This window comes from Perognathus longimembris, chromosome 2 (assembly GCF_023159225.1).
Source record: "Perognathus longimembris pacificus isolate PPM17 chromosome 2, ASM2315922v1, whole genome shotgun sequence".
Taxonomy (NCBI): domain Eukaryota; kingdom Metazoa; phylum Chordata; class Mammalia; order Rodentia; family Heteromyidae; genus Perognathus; species Perognathus longimembris.
Window position 1 is genome coordinate 97,578,199 of NC_063162.1, and position 17,137 is coordinate 97,595,335.

General features: G+C 37.9%; 1 protein-coding gene across 6 annotated transcripts in view; it reads left to right on the forward strand.

Annotated features, from left to right (window-relative positions):
- Dock4 (dedicator of cytokinesis 4) overlaps window positions 1-17,137 on the forward strand; it is a 417,461-nt gene that overhangs the window by 288,010 nt on the left and 112,314 nt on the right. For all 6 annotated transcript variants that reach the window (XM_048339770.1, XM_048339775.1, XM_048339771.1 and 3 more), the window contains exons 16-20: window positions 4,052-4,158; window positions 9,944-10,100; window positions 14,918-15,015; window positions 15,114-15,197; window positions 15,361-15,461. In XM_048339770.1, the coding sequence (XP_048195727.1) occupies window positions 4,052-4,158; window positions 9,944-10,100; window positions 14,918-15,015; window positions 15,114-15,197; window positions 15,361-15,461 (547 nt within the window). The remainder of the gene's footprint in view (window positions 1-4,051; window positions 4,159-9,943; window positions 10,101-14,917; window positions 15,016-15,113; window positions 15,198-15,360; window positions 15,462-17,137) is intronic.

Here is a 17,137-nt window from a genome sequence, read left to right on the forward strand (position 1 = left end):
ACAAAGGATCATAGACATACATGTAGAAGAGATAAAGCACAAATTTCCTAGAAGACCACATAGGGCAAAATCTACATGACCTATAGTTTAGAAATGACTTTTTTCATTCAATTCCATAGTTCATAAAAGGAAGAATTCAACAACTGAACTGCATTAAAATTTAAAGAATTTTATAGTTTGTGAAAGATACTGTCAAGAGAATTAAAATATAAGTCACAAATTCAGAGATGTGTCTGATAAATGACTGATATCCAGAATATGCCACAAAAAACCTCAAAAGTCAATATTAAGAACATAAACTGATTAAAATGGAGGCATGAAAACATTAACTGAAACATCACCAAAGAGGATACAATGGTGGCAAATAAGCACAAGAAAAGAAACTTTATCTCACGTGCCATAAGTCACTGGACAAACAAATGTAAACAGCAGTAAGAAATGGTCAAAATCCAGACAACTGACAACTCCAAATGCTGAAAAGTGTGTGGCACAACATGAACTCTCATTCATATATTGCTGGTGGGAATGCAAAATGATACAGTGACTTTGGAAGACTTTTAGGTAGTTTCTTTAAAAAAATTGACCATATAGTCCAATAATCATGATCCTTTGATATTTGTCCAACGGCATTGAAAACTTATGTACACACAGAAAAAAACCTGAACAGGGATGCCTAAGGCAACTCTATCACATTTGCCAAAACTTGGAAACAAGCAACTTATTTAGTAGGTGAATAAGACCAGTACATCATGACAACAGAATATTATTGTGCACTTAAAAAGAGATGGTTTATCAAGCAATGGAAGACATGAAGGACCCTAAATGCCTACTACAAAGTCAAAGAACCTAATCTGAAAAGGCTACATAGTGTATGATTATTTTAAGCTGTATAGAAATTATAAAGCTCCATAAGTAAATAGCTCAAGGGCTAGGTAGGGGAGGGAGGGGTGATTAGGCAGAGCACAGGAAATTTTAGAATAATGAAATTCCTCCCAGTGCAACTCTAACAGTAGATGATAATATAAGCACTCTGGTTGGAGATCTTGATAGTAGGCAAGGTTCTACATATGTCGGGCAGGGAATATACATACGTGAAACCTCTATACTTTCTATTTTTTTTCTGTGAAAGTGCTTTTAAGCAAAAGCTGGGCTCAGGTGACTTACACTTTTAATCCTAACTACTCAGGAGGCTGAGATCTGAGGATAAGAGTTCAAAGCTAGCCCATCAGAAAAGTCCATGAGATTCCTAGCTCCAATTAATTACTAAGGGAAAAAAAGCCAGAGTGAAGCTGTGGCACAACAGAATGCTAGCTTTGAGCACAAAAGCTCAGGGATAGAGTCCAGTCCTTGAATTTAAGCCCCAGGACTGGCACAGTATATAAATGGAAAATGAATAAATAAATAAACAAAATGCTGTGGACAAGCAAGGATCTAGGATAGCAAAGACATGAGAGGCTGGGTCATGTGAGATTTTTGTTAAGATGGGAGCTTTTTATTTATTATTTCTTGATTTTTATTTATTTATTAAGATGGGAGCTTTTGCTGCAGGTTTATTTGGTTGAAAGATTGATTCAGTAGAAAGGAAGAGGGATGATGGGGACAACTATAGGAACTATGTCCTTGGACTAAGGAGCTTGGGCTCTGGTACACAAGGAGAGGAGTTGGCCTTAGGGAATGCAGGATGCTGCCAGATCCCTGGAGTCCTCCACAATATCTGGGTGCTAAGGGTTGGAGACCAGTGAAGACAGAAGAGCAGATAACAAATTAGAAAAGTGGGAGAGGAAGTTGATTATGGAAATACTAGGCAGAAGGTTTGTTGGGCTAAGGAACTCTGGAGTGACTTTGCATTAAGGTGAATTGGCCTAGTTTGACATGGAGTGAACTGAAACTGGATTTAACCAGTGGGAATGGGGGGAAGTGAATAGGTAGGTAAAAGGATGGATGTGGAATTAGAAAGTAGGGGCAGCTTTTTGAATGGGAAGTTCCAGGAGGTAGCATTACTGGCTAATGGGAAACTGATTTGGAGAATTAAGAGAATCTATAAACTTTTTGTTATTTTATTAGTTAAAAGAGGATCAATACATTCAATCTGTTTATCCTGACTTAATATCTCAGAACAAATGTTTATGTACTTTACTTAATTTCTTTTTGTATTTTATAACAGGAGAAAAAAATGGGGAAATTATTGCTTTGCTTTTTATCTTTGCTGATTTTAAGAAATTTTCATCCTTTCTGTTTTTCTAAACTGAATATTGTAAACTATGCCAAGAAAATAAACAAAATTAGAAAGTTATTTCTAAATGGATCTGCTCTAAATCATAAAAGCTCCTTATGGAGAAATCTCTTTCCAGAGATATTTGTACTATGATCTTGCTTGACTCTTAGAAGCCTTAGTGTTTTCTAAGTTTCTCTCTGGAGTTGAAATTCATGGTTTTAAAAGAAAGTCCTTTTGTTGTGAAAGAACATATTTAAATCCCATTTTCAGGGATGTCCTCATGTTAGAAGCTAAGGCTAGCCAGCCAAAATTACTCTTCCCTGCATGAGGCTCTCCTTCCCTGTGGAGAGATGCTGGGAGCAATTGTTAGGCTCTGGTGTTGCTAAGGTCTTATTTAATCTTTATAATCACCTGATGGAACTCCTGGAGCTCAGATCTTCCTGTCCCAGAACTGAACTTTTCTGTTCAAATGTTGCTCCACTGACATACTTGTGTGAAAAAGGACAACTATCCATCCCATAATAGGCCTCCGGTGGTAGAAAACTCCTCCCTGGATGCCCGAATTCTAGAAGAGAGTGGAATTGAACAAGCATAATTTTGTTAATAACACTTCCTCCATGTTTGAAGCAATGAAGTTTAGTGGAAGAGCTGGAATGTACCTGCACTGTCACTGTATCTTATCTGAGTACATTGGAAACTGTATATACTGGTATTAGAACTAGGAAAGTGAAAGGGAATACCAAAATCGAGAGACACAGGATAAAAAGACAAACGACTACAAAAGCAATACTTGTAAAACTGTTTGGTGTAAACCAACTGAATAGCTCATGGGGGGAGAGGAAAGGGGGAGGGGGGAAGGGGGAATGAGGGAGGAGGTAACAAACAGTACAAGAAATGTATCCAATGTCTAACATATGAAACTGTAACCTCTCTGTACATCACTTTGAAAATAAATAAGAAAAAAAAGAGATCAAAAGCAAGTTACTTAACATCTAGGATCTCCATTTCCTGAACTATACAGAACAGATAAGGATCCTCAGCATTTCTAGCCACTATTTCTCATTGCACATCAGAAAACCTCATTGCCCCCTGTATAGGGTCCAGCACATTGCAGTCAACTCGTGTTAAACTATACTTTTCAATTTGGGCTTTTCAATGCAACTAGCAATGCAAAGAAGTTACTTTTATGAGGCTCACCCTCCTCACCTGTGTTGATGTCAAGGAAGAGTTGCCATGGACCAAGGCAGAACTTAAGAGATTTCCTTTCCATCACAATTCCCATTCACTCATCATTCTTTCATGAAACATAAATTTATTGGGAACCTACTATGTTTGGGTCAGTCTTTAAGAAAATAGAACATATAGGAATCTCATGCTTAGAGGTTAGGGTGAAGATGCAAGAAGAAACAGGATATTCATGGTTTTGTTGTTTTGGGTTTGGTTGTTTTGTTTTTTTAACATTCAGGGCTGTAGTTTTATTTTTTTATTAATTAAATTTTATTGACGAGGTGTTGTGCAAAGGGGGTACAGTTACATAATAAGGTAGTGAGTACATTTCTTGTGATATCTGTTACACCCTCATTTTTCTTTCCCTTGTTTTGGGGTTTTTTTTAAACATAAATTTACTTAAAGAATTCCTTGAAGAAATTAGGCAAAGAATTTAACCTATAGACTAGGTAGCTGGCACGTGGGGTAATACATGTCATGAAAGATACTCTCCACTGTGAGAAGTATCTGGTTTGGCAGGAAGCGGGACCAATTTTTTGATGTTCATGCTTCTAGAACACAGACAGGCAAGAAGCATGTACATCAATAAACAAACCATTCTCTTTACAGCAAAGGAGAAAGGAGAGAAGAAGTTGTTTGGGTTCTCCTTTGTGCCCCTGATGCAAGAAGATGGTCGGACCCTTCCAGATGGCACCCATGAGCTCATCGTGCATAAGGTACCATTGGACATGTGTTGGTGACAGGCTGTGGAAAGCAGGGGACAATGACTAACTCACTGTCTTTTCACGCTGAAAAAAAGTGATCGAAAGCAATATTCTTTTGTGATGCTGCTGGCAAGAAAAGTGACTCTTGGAAACATTGTTTCTACATTCTGCAATATTTTAAGGATGATTAATTTTTTATCTTAATTTAGGGATAGGTATTTGGGTAAACTTATGCTGGTCTTAAAGTCTTTTCCATTGCTGTGATAGGATTAAATAAACCTTACCAAAAGCTTTTTAATTAATAATTTCTAACATGCATCTTTCTACTTCAAGTCAACTTAGCGAACTCAGCATTGCTGGGTTTTGTTTTTTGGGGGGTTTTTTTTGGCTGTACTTTGTCATGACAACTTCCATAATTTGTCATAAAAACGTTTTCCAGAAAGCATACTGTTGTAGGCATCAGAAAGAAAATTCAGATGATGAGAACTTTGTAGAATTTATCTTCTTATTACAAGAATACTAGTAAAAATAAAATGTAAACTGAAAATAAGCTTTCTTTGATGGTGCTGGGTTTTGCTTTTCCCAGAAACACTTAGCATATCCAAAATTGAGCTTTTGAATCTTACCTTTCCCCACTCCTTCCATGAACAAATCTGCAGGTTGTTCTTGTTTATTACATGCAGCCTCCATAGTCCAACAATAATATTTTAGTCCAGAAAACCTGAGCTACTCAGGAGGCTGAGATCTGAGGGTCATGGTTCAAAGCCAGCCTGGGCAGGAAAGTCCCTGAGACTCTTCTCTCCAATTATCCACCAGAAAACGGGACATGGCACTGTGGCTCAAAGTGGTAGAGTGCTAGCCTTGAGCTGAAGAGCTCAGGTACAGCTCATAGTGCCCAGGCCCAAATTCAAGCCCCATGACCAAAAAAACAAATAAAGAAAGAGAGAGAGAGAGAAAGAAAGAGTCTTGAAACAAATAATGCTACCAGAAAGGTGATATGGATCTCACAATAAGTTGTCCAGTAATGTCATTTCTGTATCCCAGTATCTATCCCATAATCTCACATTGCACTTGTCATGCATCTGTGATCTCACACTCATAGTCTCAATGCCTTTGTATATGCTATGCCTCCTTCTGACTTTTTCTCCTACTTAATTTCTATGACTGAGTTCAAATAGCTCCTTTCCTATAGAACCTCCCTTCCCTTCTCCAGCAGTGTCTAGCTATCTCATACAGCTTTGTAATTAGTGTTAACAGGTGAATGCCGAGGCCAGATATAAAAGACCCTTAAAACAGGGACTGTATTCATTTCCTGTTGCATTTCTAATTGTGAATTGAAGGAAAAATAGTAGGAATTTGATAAATGTCTAATAATAATATCAATATTAGGGTGGATTAGCCACACTGAAAAGGTCCACAGAGATGATATTTTATCTCCAAACACTATTTAAACCTGGTTTTCTTTAACTGGAATCAACTAGACTGTCTAACTTAGTGTAATTTTTGTTTGAGTCTGCTGCCCATAAATTAGAACCCTTAATTTGACTAATGGTGCCATAAGTTTTGTGCTAGATTTTTTTTCTGAATACATTGTATATAAGGATCTTTCAATAATGTATCTTGGGGCTGGGAATATGGCTTAGTGGCAGTAGTGCTTGCCTTGTTCATATGAAGCCCTGGGTTCAATTCCTCAGCACCACATTTATAGAAAACGGCCAGAAGTGGTGCTGTGGCTCAAGTGGCAAAGTGCTAGCCTTGAGCAGAAAGAAGCCAGGGACAGTGCTCAGGCCCAGAGTTCAAGTCCCAGGACTAGCAAAAAAAAAAATGTATCTTAGGTAAGTATCACATGGGTGCAAAGACTGCCCATGACTGATCCCTCTAGACCTTGTCACATATCTGTGGCAGTGGTCAACACATCAGTAAGTAGCCTAGCACCATTCACTACAATAACCAAGAGATTTTAATGCTACAGAAAAACAACTAGACCAATGACCAAAGATGGAGAGTACCTCTGCTACTGTAAAGTCTGCATTTTTCTATTTGTGTTAGAGCCTGGAAGAGCCTGTTTGGTCAGATCTGGATTCAGACCAAAGCATGGGTAAAATAGATTACTAATTCCCAGTCACTCCTCTCATTTTTAGATTTGCACAGATTCTGACCTATCAAAGCAAACACAGAATTATCCTTTACTACAATCAAGTAGCTTCCTCAAGAGACTTTGTTCCTCCTAAAGAAACCTCTCAGTTAATTCTTTGGTCATTGATCTGCCATCATACATCCACAGTATCATATCATGGTTCACACTTTAGCTGTGTGTCTCTCACAAAAGAACAGGTTCTGTAATGAAGACAGTGTCTTTTATTCTCGCACCTATAATGCCTTGTTCCTTGCCTTCACTGGATTGGGCATGGAGGTGTTGCTTTAGCCAAAGTTAAAATAATGGATGTACATATGATCCCCTAGAATGAACGTGATCCATATTTTACAACCTCACCCAGTATCGGGGAACAACTGGACTTTGCTATGGTGAAAAACCATCTTCCAAGTGTATTCAGCAAAAGAACCTCATAGCTGCAGTTTGGGGCTACTGTCCTGGTAGCATACATATTGCACACAGAAAACACCCAGCTGTGACTCTGTGCTATGTGATATTTCCAATTCAGTCACCAGCAGTTTCAAACTGCATGTTTCAGCCTCATTATCTGTGGCTTATAGACTCTTGACCTTTTACTAAGAGGGATACTGTTCATTCCCATTTGTTTCTTCTGTCCATCGTCTGGTTCCAAATCTCACAAGATAGACCTTCCTCCCTCGGGCTGAAGAATGTCTGTAGCAATCCACTCCAGAAGAGTGGTTACACTAACTCTTTTTACTCTCTGTCTTCTGCTAGTGAGTTGTGCATTTCCTCCTAGGAGGCTGAGTGAAACTCACTGTCATTTACCCCTGCTATTCTGACATACCTTCTGTATGTTGTTTCTGTTCTCACAGCCCGTAAGCCCTAGTTCTTAAGTCCTTTCCATCAAATGGGGGAGCAAATGATCTTAGGTCATTTGTTGTACTCTTGAGCTCCGGTGCCAGCCTTGTCTGCTCCTATCTCCTCCTCCTCCTCACACTGTATCCAGATTTCAGTACACTTTCAGAACAAAGTAGGGCCACTTCACTGTAACACTCATATGCTTCCTTCTTCTCAGAGCCTTCTCCTAGGGTGTCTTTCATATTATATGCTCTCTGGGGGGAAGTGAATGTTTTTGTCTTCCTTGACCATATTTTATCTAGAAACCAAATAAAATTATATAGCTTTGTTCCAGAAAAACTCATAAGTTGATTAAAACAGCAATGAAGAAAAACACTGTTCCATGGTCATTCTGAGTACAAACTTTGGTTTTCATCCTGGTGCTAACAATAATATTGTGACATTAGCCAAATCATATAAGCATGGTGGGTTATAATATCCTTGACCCATAGGTGTTCTCTGAGAAGGAAATACATTAGTGCCAGAGACAGCACACTGGGATACTGAATTGCTTTAAAGTGTCCAGTGTCTGTATAATTTATTAAACATGCAAACTTTAAAAAGAACTCAAAAAAACAATAAAATGTATGCTATAAGAATTTCTATAGAATTATCTAAAATGTTCAGGAAAGTATTATAAACTAACAAGAGATTACTTACACTACTAAGTTGGACAAAATTCTTTTTCCTCTCATACCTCACACACACTAATGCCATCGCCCCCCCATACACACATCAGCGTTCCTAGTGCAAGTTATTAAAATAAATGCTTCTGCCCAGCATGTCCATATTAATTATTCTGTTTTATACTTGAAGAACAATGATAGAGTTTAGCTACAAGAAGATGTTAAACTTTTAGGCTCTGATACTGAGATCTTAGCCCAGCGGGAGAGGTGAAGTGAACCAGGGTTGTTAGAACTGACCTGGCCACAACGGCTGGTTCAGATGTTAGCTAAATGTATTATTGACCATGCCCCCTAGAGACAGGACATAGCTGTGGCATCATCACTCAAAGTGGTCAGTCCCATGAGAAGAAATGGAGCTTCAGTAGCATACCAAGCAGGAATTTCAGGACGCTGCCCAAAGAGCCCTAGTCAATTATCTGAGTGAAGGGAGAGATTAAGGGACAGGTTATAGGAGCAGAATTTCTGTGAACAGATGGAACAAACCAGACTACGAGAGCTGCATTTCTTCGGGAGGAAGCCTAGAAATAACTGGACAGTGGTGCTTAGATGCAAAAATGTCTTGAAGTGATAAAAGAACATATTTAGAATTGCTACAGTGTAAGAAAATGGTGGAGGCTATTTATTTTGCTTGTATTGGTACTTGTGTTATGGGACAGATTTGCTACTAAATATCAGAAAAAATTCTAATTGTTTCTCAAGTTGCTAGAGACATATTTTCTAAAGATTATTAAAATAAAAATATTTTGTGGATCACACAAAATAATCTCAAATGCCAAAGGGATTTTGATTGTTAAACTCTTGCCTGTTATCTATCTGGACAGTAGCATTGAAAATATTTGAACAAACCTGAAGGAACAACGTTTGTGTTTGTTATAAAATGTATACCATAAATCAGCTAAGCTGTTCTGTTTCTGTTAAAATATATTTTTCTGAATTTTAAAATCACACTTATCACTATTAGAACAGAATATAAGTAAGCCCAAATAAAACAACAATGTCTTTGGCAAGAGCACATTATAAATAATAGATGGTTATGGATGCTCACATGTGCCTACTTTGCCTCCTTTGGTGGAAAGTAATCTGTGTGTTGCTATTTTCATCATGTGAGTATCCATTTTCTCATCAAATCTGCTGATTTGAGCACCACACAACCATCCATAAGTGAAAAATATATAATAAAAACAAGAGCCCTTGGCCTATACGTATAATCCTAACTACTCAGGAAGCTGAGATCAGAAGATCATAGTTCGAAGACAGACTGGGCAGGAAAGTCTGTAAGGCTCTTATCTCCAATTAATTATCAAAAAAGCCCTAAGTAGAGCTGTGGCTTAAGTGATAGAGTACTAAACTTTAGCACAAAAGACTCCGGGATAGCATGCAACTCCAGGCCGCCCTCCCCCCCCCCCCCCACCTCCCGTCCCCCACACACCAATGAGATTACCTGAAATACTATTTCTTTAATTGTTGGTTTTTAATGAGAGTAGTTTAACAGCTGCTTCAGATGAGATGTTGAAGAAATTTAATAATCTTTTCAAAAACCCTATGGTCACTACAAATAGGATTTCTTTAGCATTTTCCCAGTGTTTCAGGGCCTATGTTATCTACTTCTTCTTACAAGAAGGTTTTAGAGAAAGACATCAGAAACCTTAACTTGTTTACCAACTTGATGTAGTCACTTAGATTGAAAGCGACAATAGCTACGATTTAAATCCAAACTGATAGGAGTCAAAACTCTATGCTTGGGGCTAGGAATATAGCCTAGTGGCAAGAGTGCTTGACTTGTATACATGAAGCCCTCGGTTCCCCAGCATATATAGAAAATGGCCAGAAGTGGCACTGTGGCTCAAGTGGCAGAGTGTTAGCCTTGAGCAAAGAGAAGCCAGGGACAGTGCTCAGGCTCTGAGTCCAAGGCCCAGGACTGGCAAAAACAAAAACAAAAACAAAAAAAAACTCTATGCTTGCTTCCCTAAGCCAAATTTTGCTTTTAGTACTATTAGGAATCTTTCCAAACTAATAAATGCTAGTTATGGAAGTTATGCTTAATAATTTTATAAGGTCTTTCTTCCCTCTCTTCGTTTTTAAAAAATATTTTCAACAGTGTGAAGAAAATACAAACCTTCAGGATACCACCCGCTACCTCAAACTTCCCTTTTCCAAGGGCATTTTTCTTGGGAATAATAATCAAACTATGAAGGCTACAAAGGAGTCTTTTTGGATAACATCATTCCTCTGTTCGACAAAACTCACACAAAATGGTAATGTACAATGCTGTTTTATTTAAAAGCCCTTGTGTTCAAGTGCATGTATGAATTCTGGTCAGCATATATATGCAGCAAACACTAAAGTTATATTTAAAAGCTCAACACCAAAAAAAGTTTGGATCTTCCCATTTAAAATTTCCAAGAAAAGGCAAACAGTGACCCAATAATCTGGCGGATTCATGAAATTTAAGAACTTCAAAATCATCCTCATGTTGGAAATCAAACACACAGCTCCTCAAATAAGCCATTAAAGCCCAGCTGCATTCGGGGAGGAGTTAAAAAATACCACCACCTTAATCTTTTGTTTTATAGCTCCATAAACTGTGCTAATTGCAGGTTTTAGAATAAAGCTTGTTTTTTGTTTAATTAGATGGATATTGCTTTTCTGCAGTAGCATTCCTTTTTATGTCAGTGATTGTTTAGCAAGTTATGATTAATAAAACAAGCTCTTTTCCTTGGCAAATTGTTCTGAAAACATTGTCTGTAATGAAAGAAGTAAATTAAACATTTTTGAGTTTTTCATAGTCACTATGTAAGGCTTCTGGCTAGCGTCCCAAATGCTATATTAATAAGCTAGATTCATTATGTTAAGGAGAATCTCTTCATAATAAGGTATTGTATTTCACTGGAAGTTCCTAAGCCTAAACATTTATAAGTGTTATTATATCTCTCTTTGATGTCATGGAAGAGTATTAGTAGAAGAAAGTATAGTTCTTCCCTTGAAATGTTATGTCAGAAAAGAAGCAAAAAAAATAGCTTTTTCTGACTACTTTTAAAATTCCTCTTATTTTTATCATGCAATGCTAGTATATTTCTATAAGACACCAACCTATGATAAATTCCATTAGACTTTCTCAGTATTCAGTGATTAATGGTTTTACTTTAAAAAAAAAAAAGTATATTCATTGGTGGAACTCAGTTAATGATTATAAGGCATTTACCAAACCTTGAGTATTTGTTATGGAACCATTCAACTCCTGTGGAGGCTAGGTTATGTTCTTTTTCTTTCTTCTCTCTTTCTTTCCCTCCTTCTTTTCTCTGCCTTTCTCTCTTTCTTTTATTTCTTTTGGTGGTATCAAGGGTTTGAAGTTAAGGCCTCACACTTGCTCAGCTGGTACTCTCCCAGTGAGCCATGCCTCCAGCCCAGATGCTTAATTATAGATAAGGGTCTCAAGTTTTTCCACTAGGTAGGCTTCAAATCTGTGTCCTCCAGATCTCAGCCTTTTAAGTAGCTCAGATTACAAGCATGGACCACGGGTGCCTAACTCCCTTATGGAGGTTATAAAGATAATAAAATCAGCCTATTATTGACTCCCTTAAACTACATTTCTGTTCATCCTGTGTGGCTTGGTTGTGTACCTTTATAGAACTTAGTGTCATATTTAACTGAATGTTTCAAATAGGATATATCAGGAATGTTGCTGTAACCATTGCCATAAGCTACTTAGAACAACACACATGTATTACCCTATAGTTCTAGAAGTCAGAAGTCTAAAAGAAGATGTCAGTTCCACTAAGCTAAACTCGAGGTGTTAGCAGTACTATATTCCTGGTGGAAGTTTTAGGAGTAAATCTTTTTTTCAACCTTCCCTAAATTCTATACTCACATGTGTACATGTCTTAGTTTCTGGCATCTTCTTATGTGTTCAAATGACATGAGTAGCATTTTTCAAATCTGTCTTAACTCTGACCTCTTTCATCTTTTAAGAGCCTGTGTGGTTATTTTTAGCCGGAAAATCCAATGTAGTCTACTATTAGCAGATCTTTAATTGTGTCTCTAAAGCCTTTTTTGTTATTCAAGAGAAGCATATTCACAGCTTCTAGAAAGTAGGGTAGGGATATCTTTGGAAGGCATTTTTCCCAGTACCACACAGGTAAACCTTAATAGATCTATACCATCAAAATACTTGGTCCTAAGCTAGGTACTGATGGCTCATACTTGTAATAAGAGGATCACAGTTCAAAGCCAGCTTGGCAGAAAAACCCATGGGACACCTATCTCCAAATGAGAGCACAGATACTGAGTTTGAGCCCCAGTGCCAGCGTTTACATGCACATGCGCGTGTGTATGCACGCATACACCCACACCCAGCCCCCCCCCACCCACACATACACAACTAAAAAGTGGGTTGGTCCTGAATTTTCTCTAATAATAGGACTTAGCATGTTAGGTGAAATTATGAACATAATTTAATTCTCCTGAAAAAGTGAATCAAATCCTGAAAATTAGAAGTTGCTGCTTTATAGAATAAGAGTACATATCTACGTAAATATGGAAAATAAACTATTCATAAAGTCATTATGTTAAGTGCTTTATTATATGGAAGGCAGGATCTTATTCCATGCAATGCCTGACTCGTTTTAGGAAACAGAAAATGCTTCATTACCATTTTGACTTTGATTAACCTTGTCAATATAGGACAGCTTAAAATGAGTCAGTGAATGAATAGTACGTTCCAAGTGATAGAAAGGGAAAGGAAATTAGTTTATCTCTCTGGAATTTACATGCTAGACATACATCTTTGTGAAGAAGCAATCCAGTTCCAAATTGGACTTAAATTGGTATGTATTCATTTTACTTGACTTGGAAAATACACAAATCTCATTTCTGCTATAGTCAGACATGGAGCAAATGATATAGTCTCTAGGAGCATTTTCCTAGAGCAGATCTGCACCTATAGATTCCTAAAATGTCTGTCTATACTCAAAATGTGACCCAATGTTGCTCATGGATAGTGTACCAAGGCCACAACACTGTGTAGATATATCTGTGATTGCCAGATCACAGATTTTAAACTTCTGAAGAGTAGGGGGGTCATATCATGCTTCTTGGTAGGTCAGAGACATAGTATGTACTTAAAAAATGCTTTGAATAGAATGTAGAAAAATTCATATTTTCAGTATTTTGAAATAATAAAATATTCAGTATTTACAGCTTACCTATCTTCAAATGATTGAAACAGAGCTAGATATGACACTGTAAGTTACATTCTGTATACTCAATCACATGCAGACCAATGTAACTGCTCTGATCTTCCATTTACAACATTGTAAGCATTCCTGAGACTCAGCAGCCTTCTTGTAGGAACATAAGTTTATTCAGACCACTGTTGTCAGTTTTCTGGCTCTGCTCAGGTGATCTTATTTAGCTTTCTCACTGCTGCCGATTGGGAGGCCACTGTGTGGTCAGCAGAACCCTCCTGCCCTTCACTGCTCATGTTACAAAGGGCCCTAAGCATCTTAATGCTACTTCAACTTAAAGGAAGGAGGAAGCCCAGGCAAGAAGTGAGAACTAGAATGACATGGAGTGGGGAATGAAGAGTGAATGACATGGGGGAAATGCATTGAGGGGTTTTAAAAGAAAGGATGACATGGAAGGGAATTAGATTAAGCAAGAAGTAGGAAGGAATGAAAAATCAGAATAATAGAACCCTGACTTTGTCTCCTGGATTTCTCTGTGGGAATATCTGATATTCTAAATATAACTAGTTTTTAAAAGACTTCAATCATGTCCCCACAATGTCTGTGTTAGATATGAAATATTAAGTATTTTAGGGGTTTGTCATAAAAATATCTATTTTTAAATTGGTATTTTAAATTTTCTTTCATATTCAGCTTTCCAGAGCACTTCAGATTTTCAATTCCTTTGGGGACAGTTGCTTTTCTTTCCCCCTAATATTCTTATACTTTTTCTCAATTTGTCTACTTTATATTTTTCTTCTCTTCTTAACTACTTCATTGTTTTTGTGGGGTTGGAGTATGGGTTGTTTCCTTACTAGTCTCTCTTTTTTTTTTTTCAGCAAGTTCATTTGAGTTTCTTCTGAAATAAGGGCTTTGAATTGAAATTCTCACTATTCAGTCCAGAAAGTCCTGCCTGGCCTCTCTCTGCTGCTTGAGCACTCAGTCCAGCCCTGCCAAATGCCACTGACCTGTGCTTTCCTGAATAACCTTGATAGTTCTCAGCGCCTTCACTGGCCTGTTGGTATCATTTCCTATTTCCATTGGAAATGAATAAGCTAGGACCTCTTCCATCCTGTGGGAGGCTTACTAAATCCTGCCCAAGAAAGATAAAGGCAGAACTTACTTGCTTCCTAGGTGAAGAGGTTCTTAGAAGACCTCCTGGACTAGGATCCCCATGTAAGTTTAGAAGGGAAATTGAAGAGTTGTACACTGTTAGCCCAGAATCTGGGATGGAATATCCCAGATCGTAAAGGCCACAAACTGACATTCTCAGGTCTGAGGACTTGCTAGATGGTCTGCCAGTTCACTGGGCTAGCTGCCATTATGTGGAGACCTTTCAGTTCTTCCGTGTTCAGGACACTTTATCAATCAAGAGAATTATTAGGCATAGTGTTGATGTTCAGGGTTGTCCAGGCGTGAATGGAGCAGATTCCCAGCTCTCATGAAACTCTCATCTTACCAGACAAAGGCAAGAAATTATCGAAGAATTAGTGGTGGGAGTACAGTAGATCCAAGCTCAACTATGTTTTTTCTTGGAGTTTCTCATCAAGTTTGGGCATAGAAAAATAAGCAACAGGATAAGTCTTCCATGTTTTGGTCAGATTCCTGGATGAAACAACAATCTAATCTGAGAACTGAAGAGTAAGTTAAGTGTATTGGCAGAGAATAATTGAGAATACAGTGAAATAAATTCAATGCTAGAGAGGGCCAGTCACAAAATGCAGGAGTTGAAACTTGAATTGCCAGGATTGAGCAACAAGTTTAAGAAATCGGTTTTCACCAGGAGAACACTCGTACATGGGGAGTTTTTGTCTTTAGCAGAGATTAATTTTCCTTTTGTGTTTGAAAAGGTGATATGCTTGATCTCCTGAAGTGGAGAACACACCCAGACAAGATAACGGGCTGTCTTTCTAAACTAAAAGAAATTGATGGCTCCGAGATAGTAAAGGTACAGATGATTTCATTACCCTCTTGCAAACTCAGAATTTTTTTTTTAATGCGAAGGAGAGGTAATATTTTATTCATATATTTATCATTTTTTAACAGTTTCTGCAAGATACATTGGATACCTTATTTGGAATTTTAGATGAAAATTCTCAAAAATATGGGTCTAAAGTATTTGATTCTTTGGTAAGTTCAGATTCACTTAATTGTATCATAATGGTGAACTCTGGCTTAACTTTCAGGAGGCTGTTTGAGATTTATGCACTTGACAGTGCAAGAGTTTATTCTTAAAAGAACAAAAAATCCCACAATTTGCCTTTGGTTTTATAAGCTCAATTTTCTTTTTTAGGTTCACATAATAAATCTACTACAAGATAGCAAATTTCATCATTTTAAGCCAGTCATGGACACTTACATTGAGAGTCATTTTGCTGGGGCACTGGCATACAGGTAAGGCCCTTTATCTTGTAATTGGTTTAGAAGCAGTTCATTTTGAGCTTGTTTAAGCAGAAACAGCTGCTTAGGAAAATTTAAAATGGAGTGTAGGATGATATGAAGCCCAGCCACTAAAGTATCACTCAAGATGGTATCTTATCACCTCACACATCCTTGTTTAAAGGGTAGAACTTATTTTGATTAAAAGAGAAAATGAACTTCCTGCAGTCTATTCCTAAAATTTAAGATTTTTCTTTTCATCTCTATATCACTGACTATTCACAGATATAAAATGTGGAGTGATTTCATTTTTTCTGTCCAGGGCCTAATTTAATCATTACATTCCTTGATGTTTATATTTGTCCTGAAGAAAGAAATACAAATGGAAATCCACCATTGCCTCTACTCCTGATTCAAGCCACTCATTCAACTATCAGTATTAGTGGGTGCCTGTTATATACATATCAAGAGCTGTAATGCAAAGACATGTCCCTGTCCTCAAATAGCCACTGGAATCTACCCTTTCATGGTAGCTGCCATTTTAATTGCTCCCTCTTTTCCTACCAACTTGGTTTATGTTGGAAAGGCTGAGTGAGTGAATAATGAGAAACTTCAGGCAGACAAGTTGATAATTGTCCAAAGGCAGCAGCTTCTGTCTTTGAATCTTCTAAATAACATCTTTCCAGTCTTTGGCCCTCCTTAAACATAGCACTTGATGTTCTGTCTACCCATCCAGTGTGGTCGTTGCTTTTCTGCCCACATTTCTGCTTTATGCCTTAGACACCCATGGGCATTCACAGACACAGTCATCCATTCCCTGAGATGAGTTGGAAGAGCTTGGGATCACTTTGTGTTCACCTTTTCACCCCTGCATATGTGTGATATAGAAAGGAGAGTAGATCATCAAACAAGCATCTGATTAACTTGAGTATTCCTGACTATGACATGTTAAGATTTTTGTCTCCAACATTTCTGAGTCAATGATAGTTTTATAAGACTTAGCCCTCTGTCAGCGTGTTTGTTTGTTTTGTTCCAAGAGTAAAATGTGTCATCAGGAATAGTTTTAAAACACTGGCCCTCCCTCTCAACCCAATAATTTGGGCCCTGGTATAAGGAGGTCATTGCTTTCTACTAAAATCATCATTAGAAGTTAGAGTACAAGAGTATAATTTCCAACATTTCATGTTGGCCTGAAAGGCAGGATAATCACCCATCAAAACAAGACAAATTTCTAAACCATGGGTGGTCAGAAACTTACTGGCATATCATCATCTGAAAAATAACACTGCTGGAAGCTTATTTCTCCTGATACCTACAGATACTCTAGTTTGACCAAGACAAAAATTGCCATGTGCCCCTGTTCCCCAAGAGAGCACTAAAGATGAAGAAGGAAGCTCCTTCTCCCTCAAAAGCTGAAATACAAGCCTTGAATGCCAAGAAGGTGATGGTGAAAAGCATTCACAGCCACAAGGAAAAGAAGATCACGTGTCACCATCTTTCAGTAGCCCAAAACACCCTACCTCTACAGTCCTAAATATTATTGGAGGAATGCCCCAAGGAGAAACAAGGTGACCACTATGCCATCTCTTCCTGCTGACCACTGAGTCTGCGGTGAGGAAGGTTGAAGAACATCTTTGTACTCATTGTGAGGTCAAGGCCAGCAAGCAAGAGTCCAGAATGGGCTGTGAAGA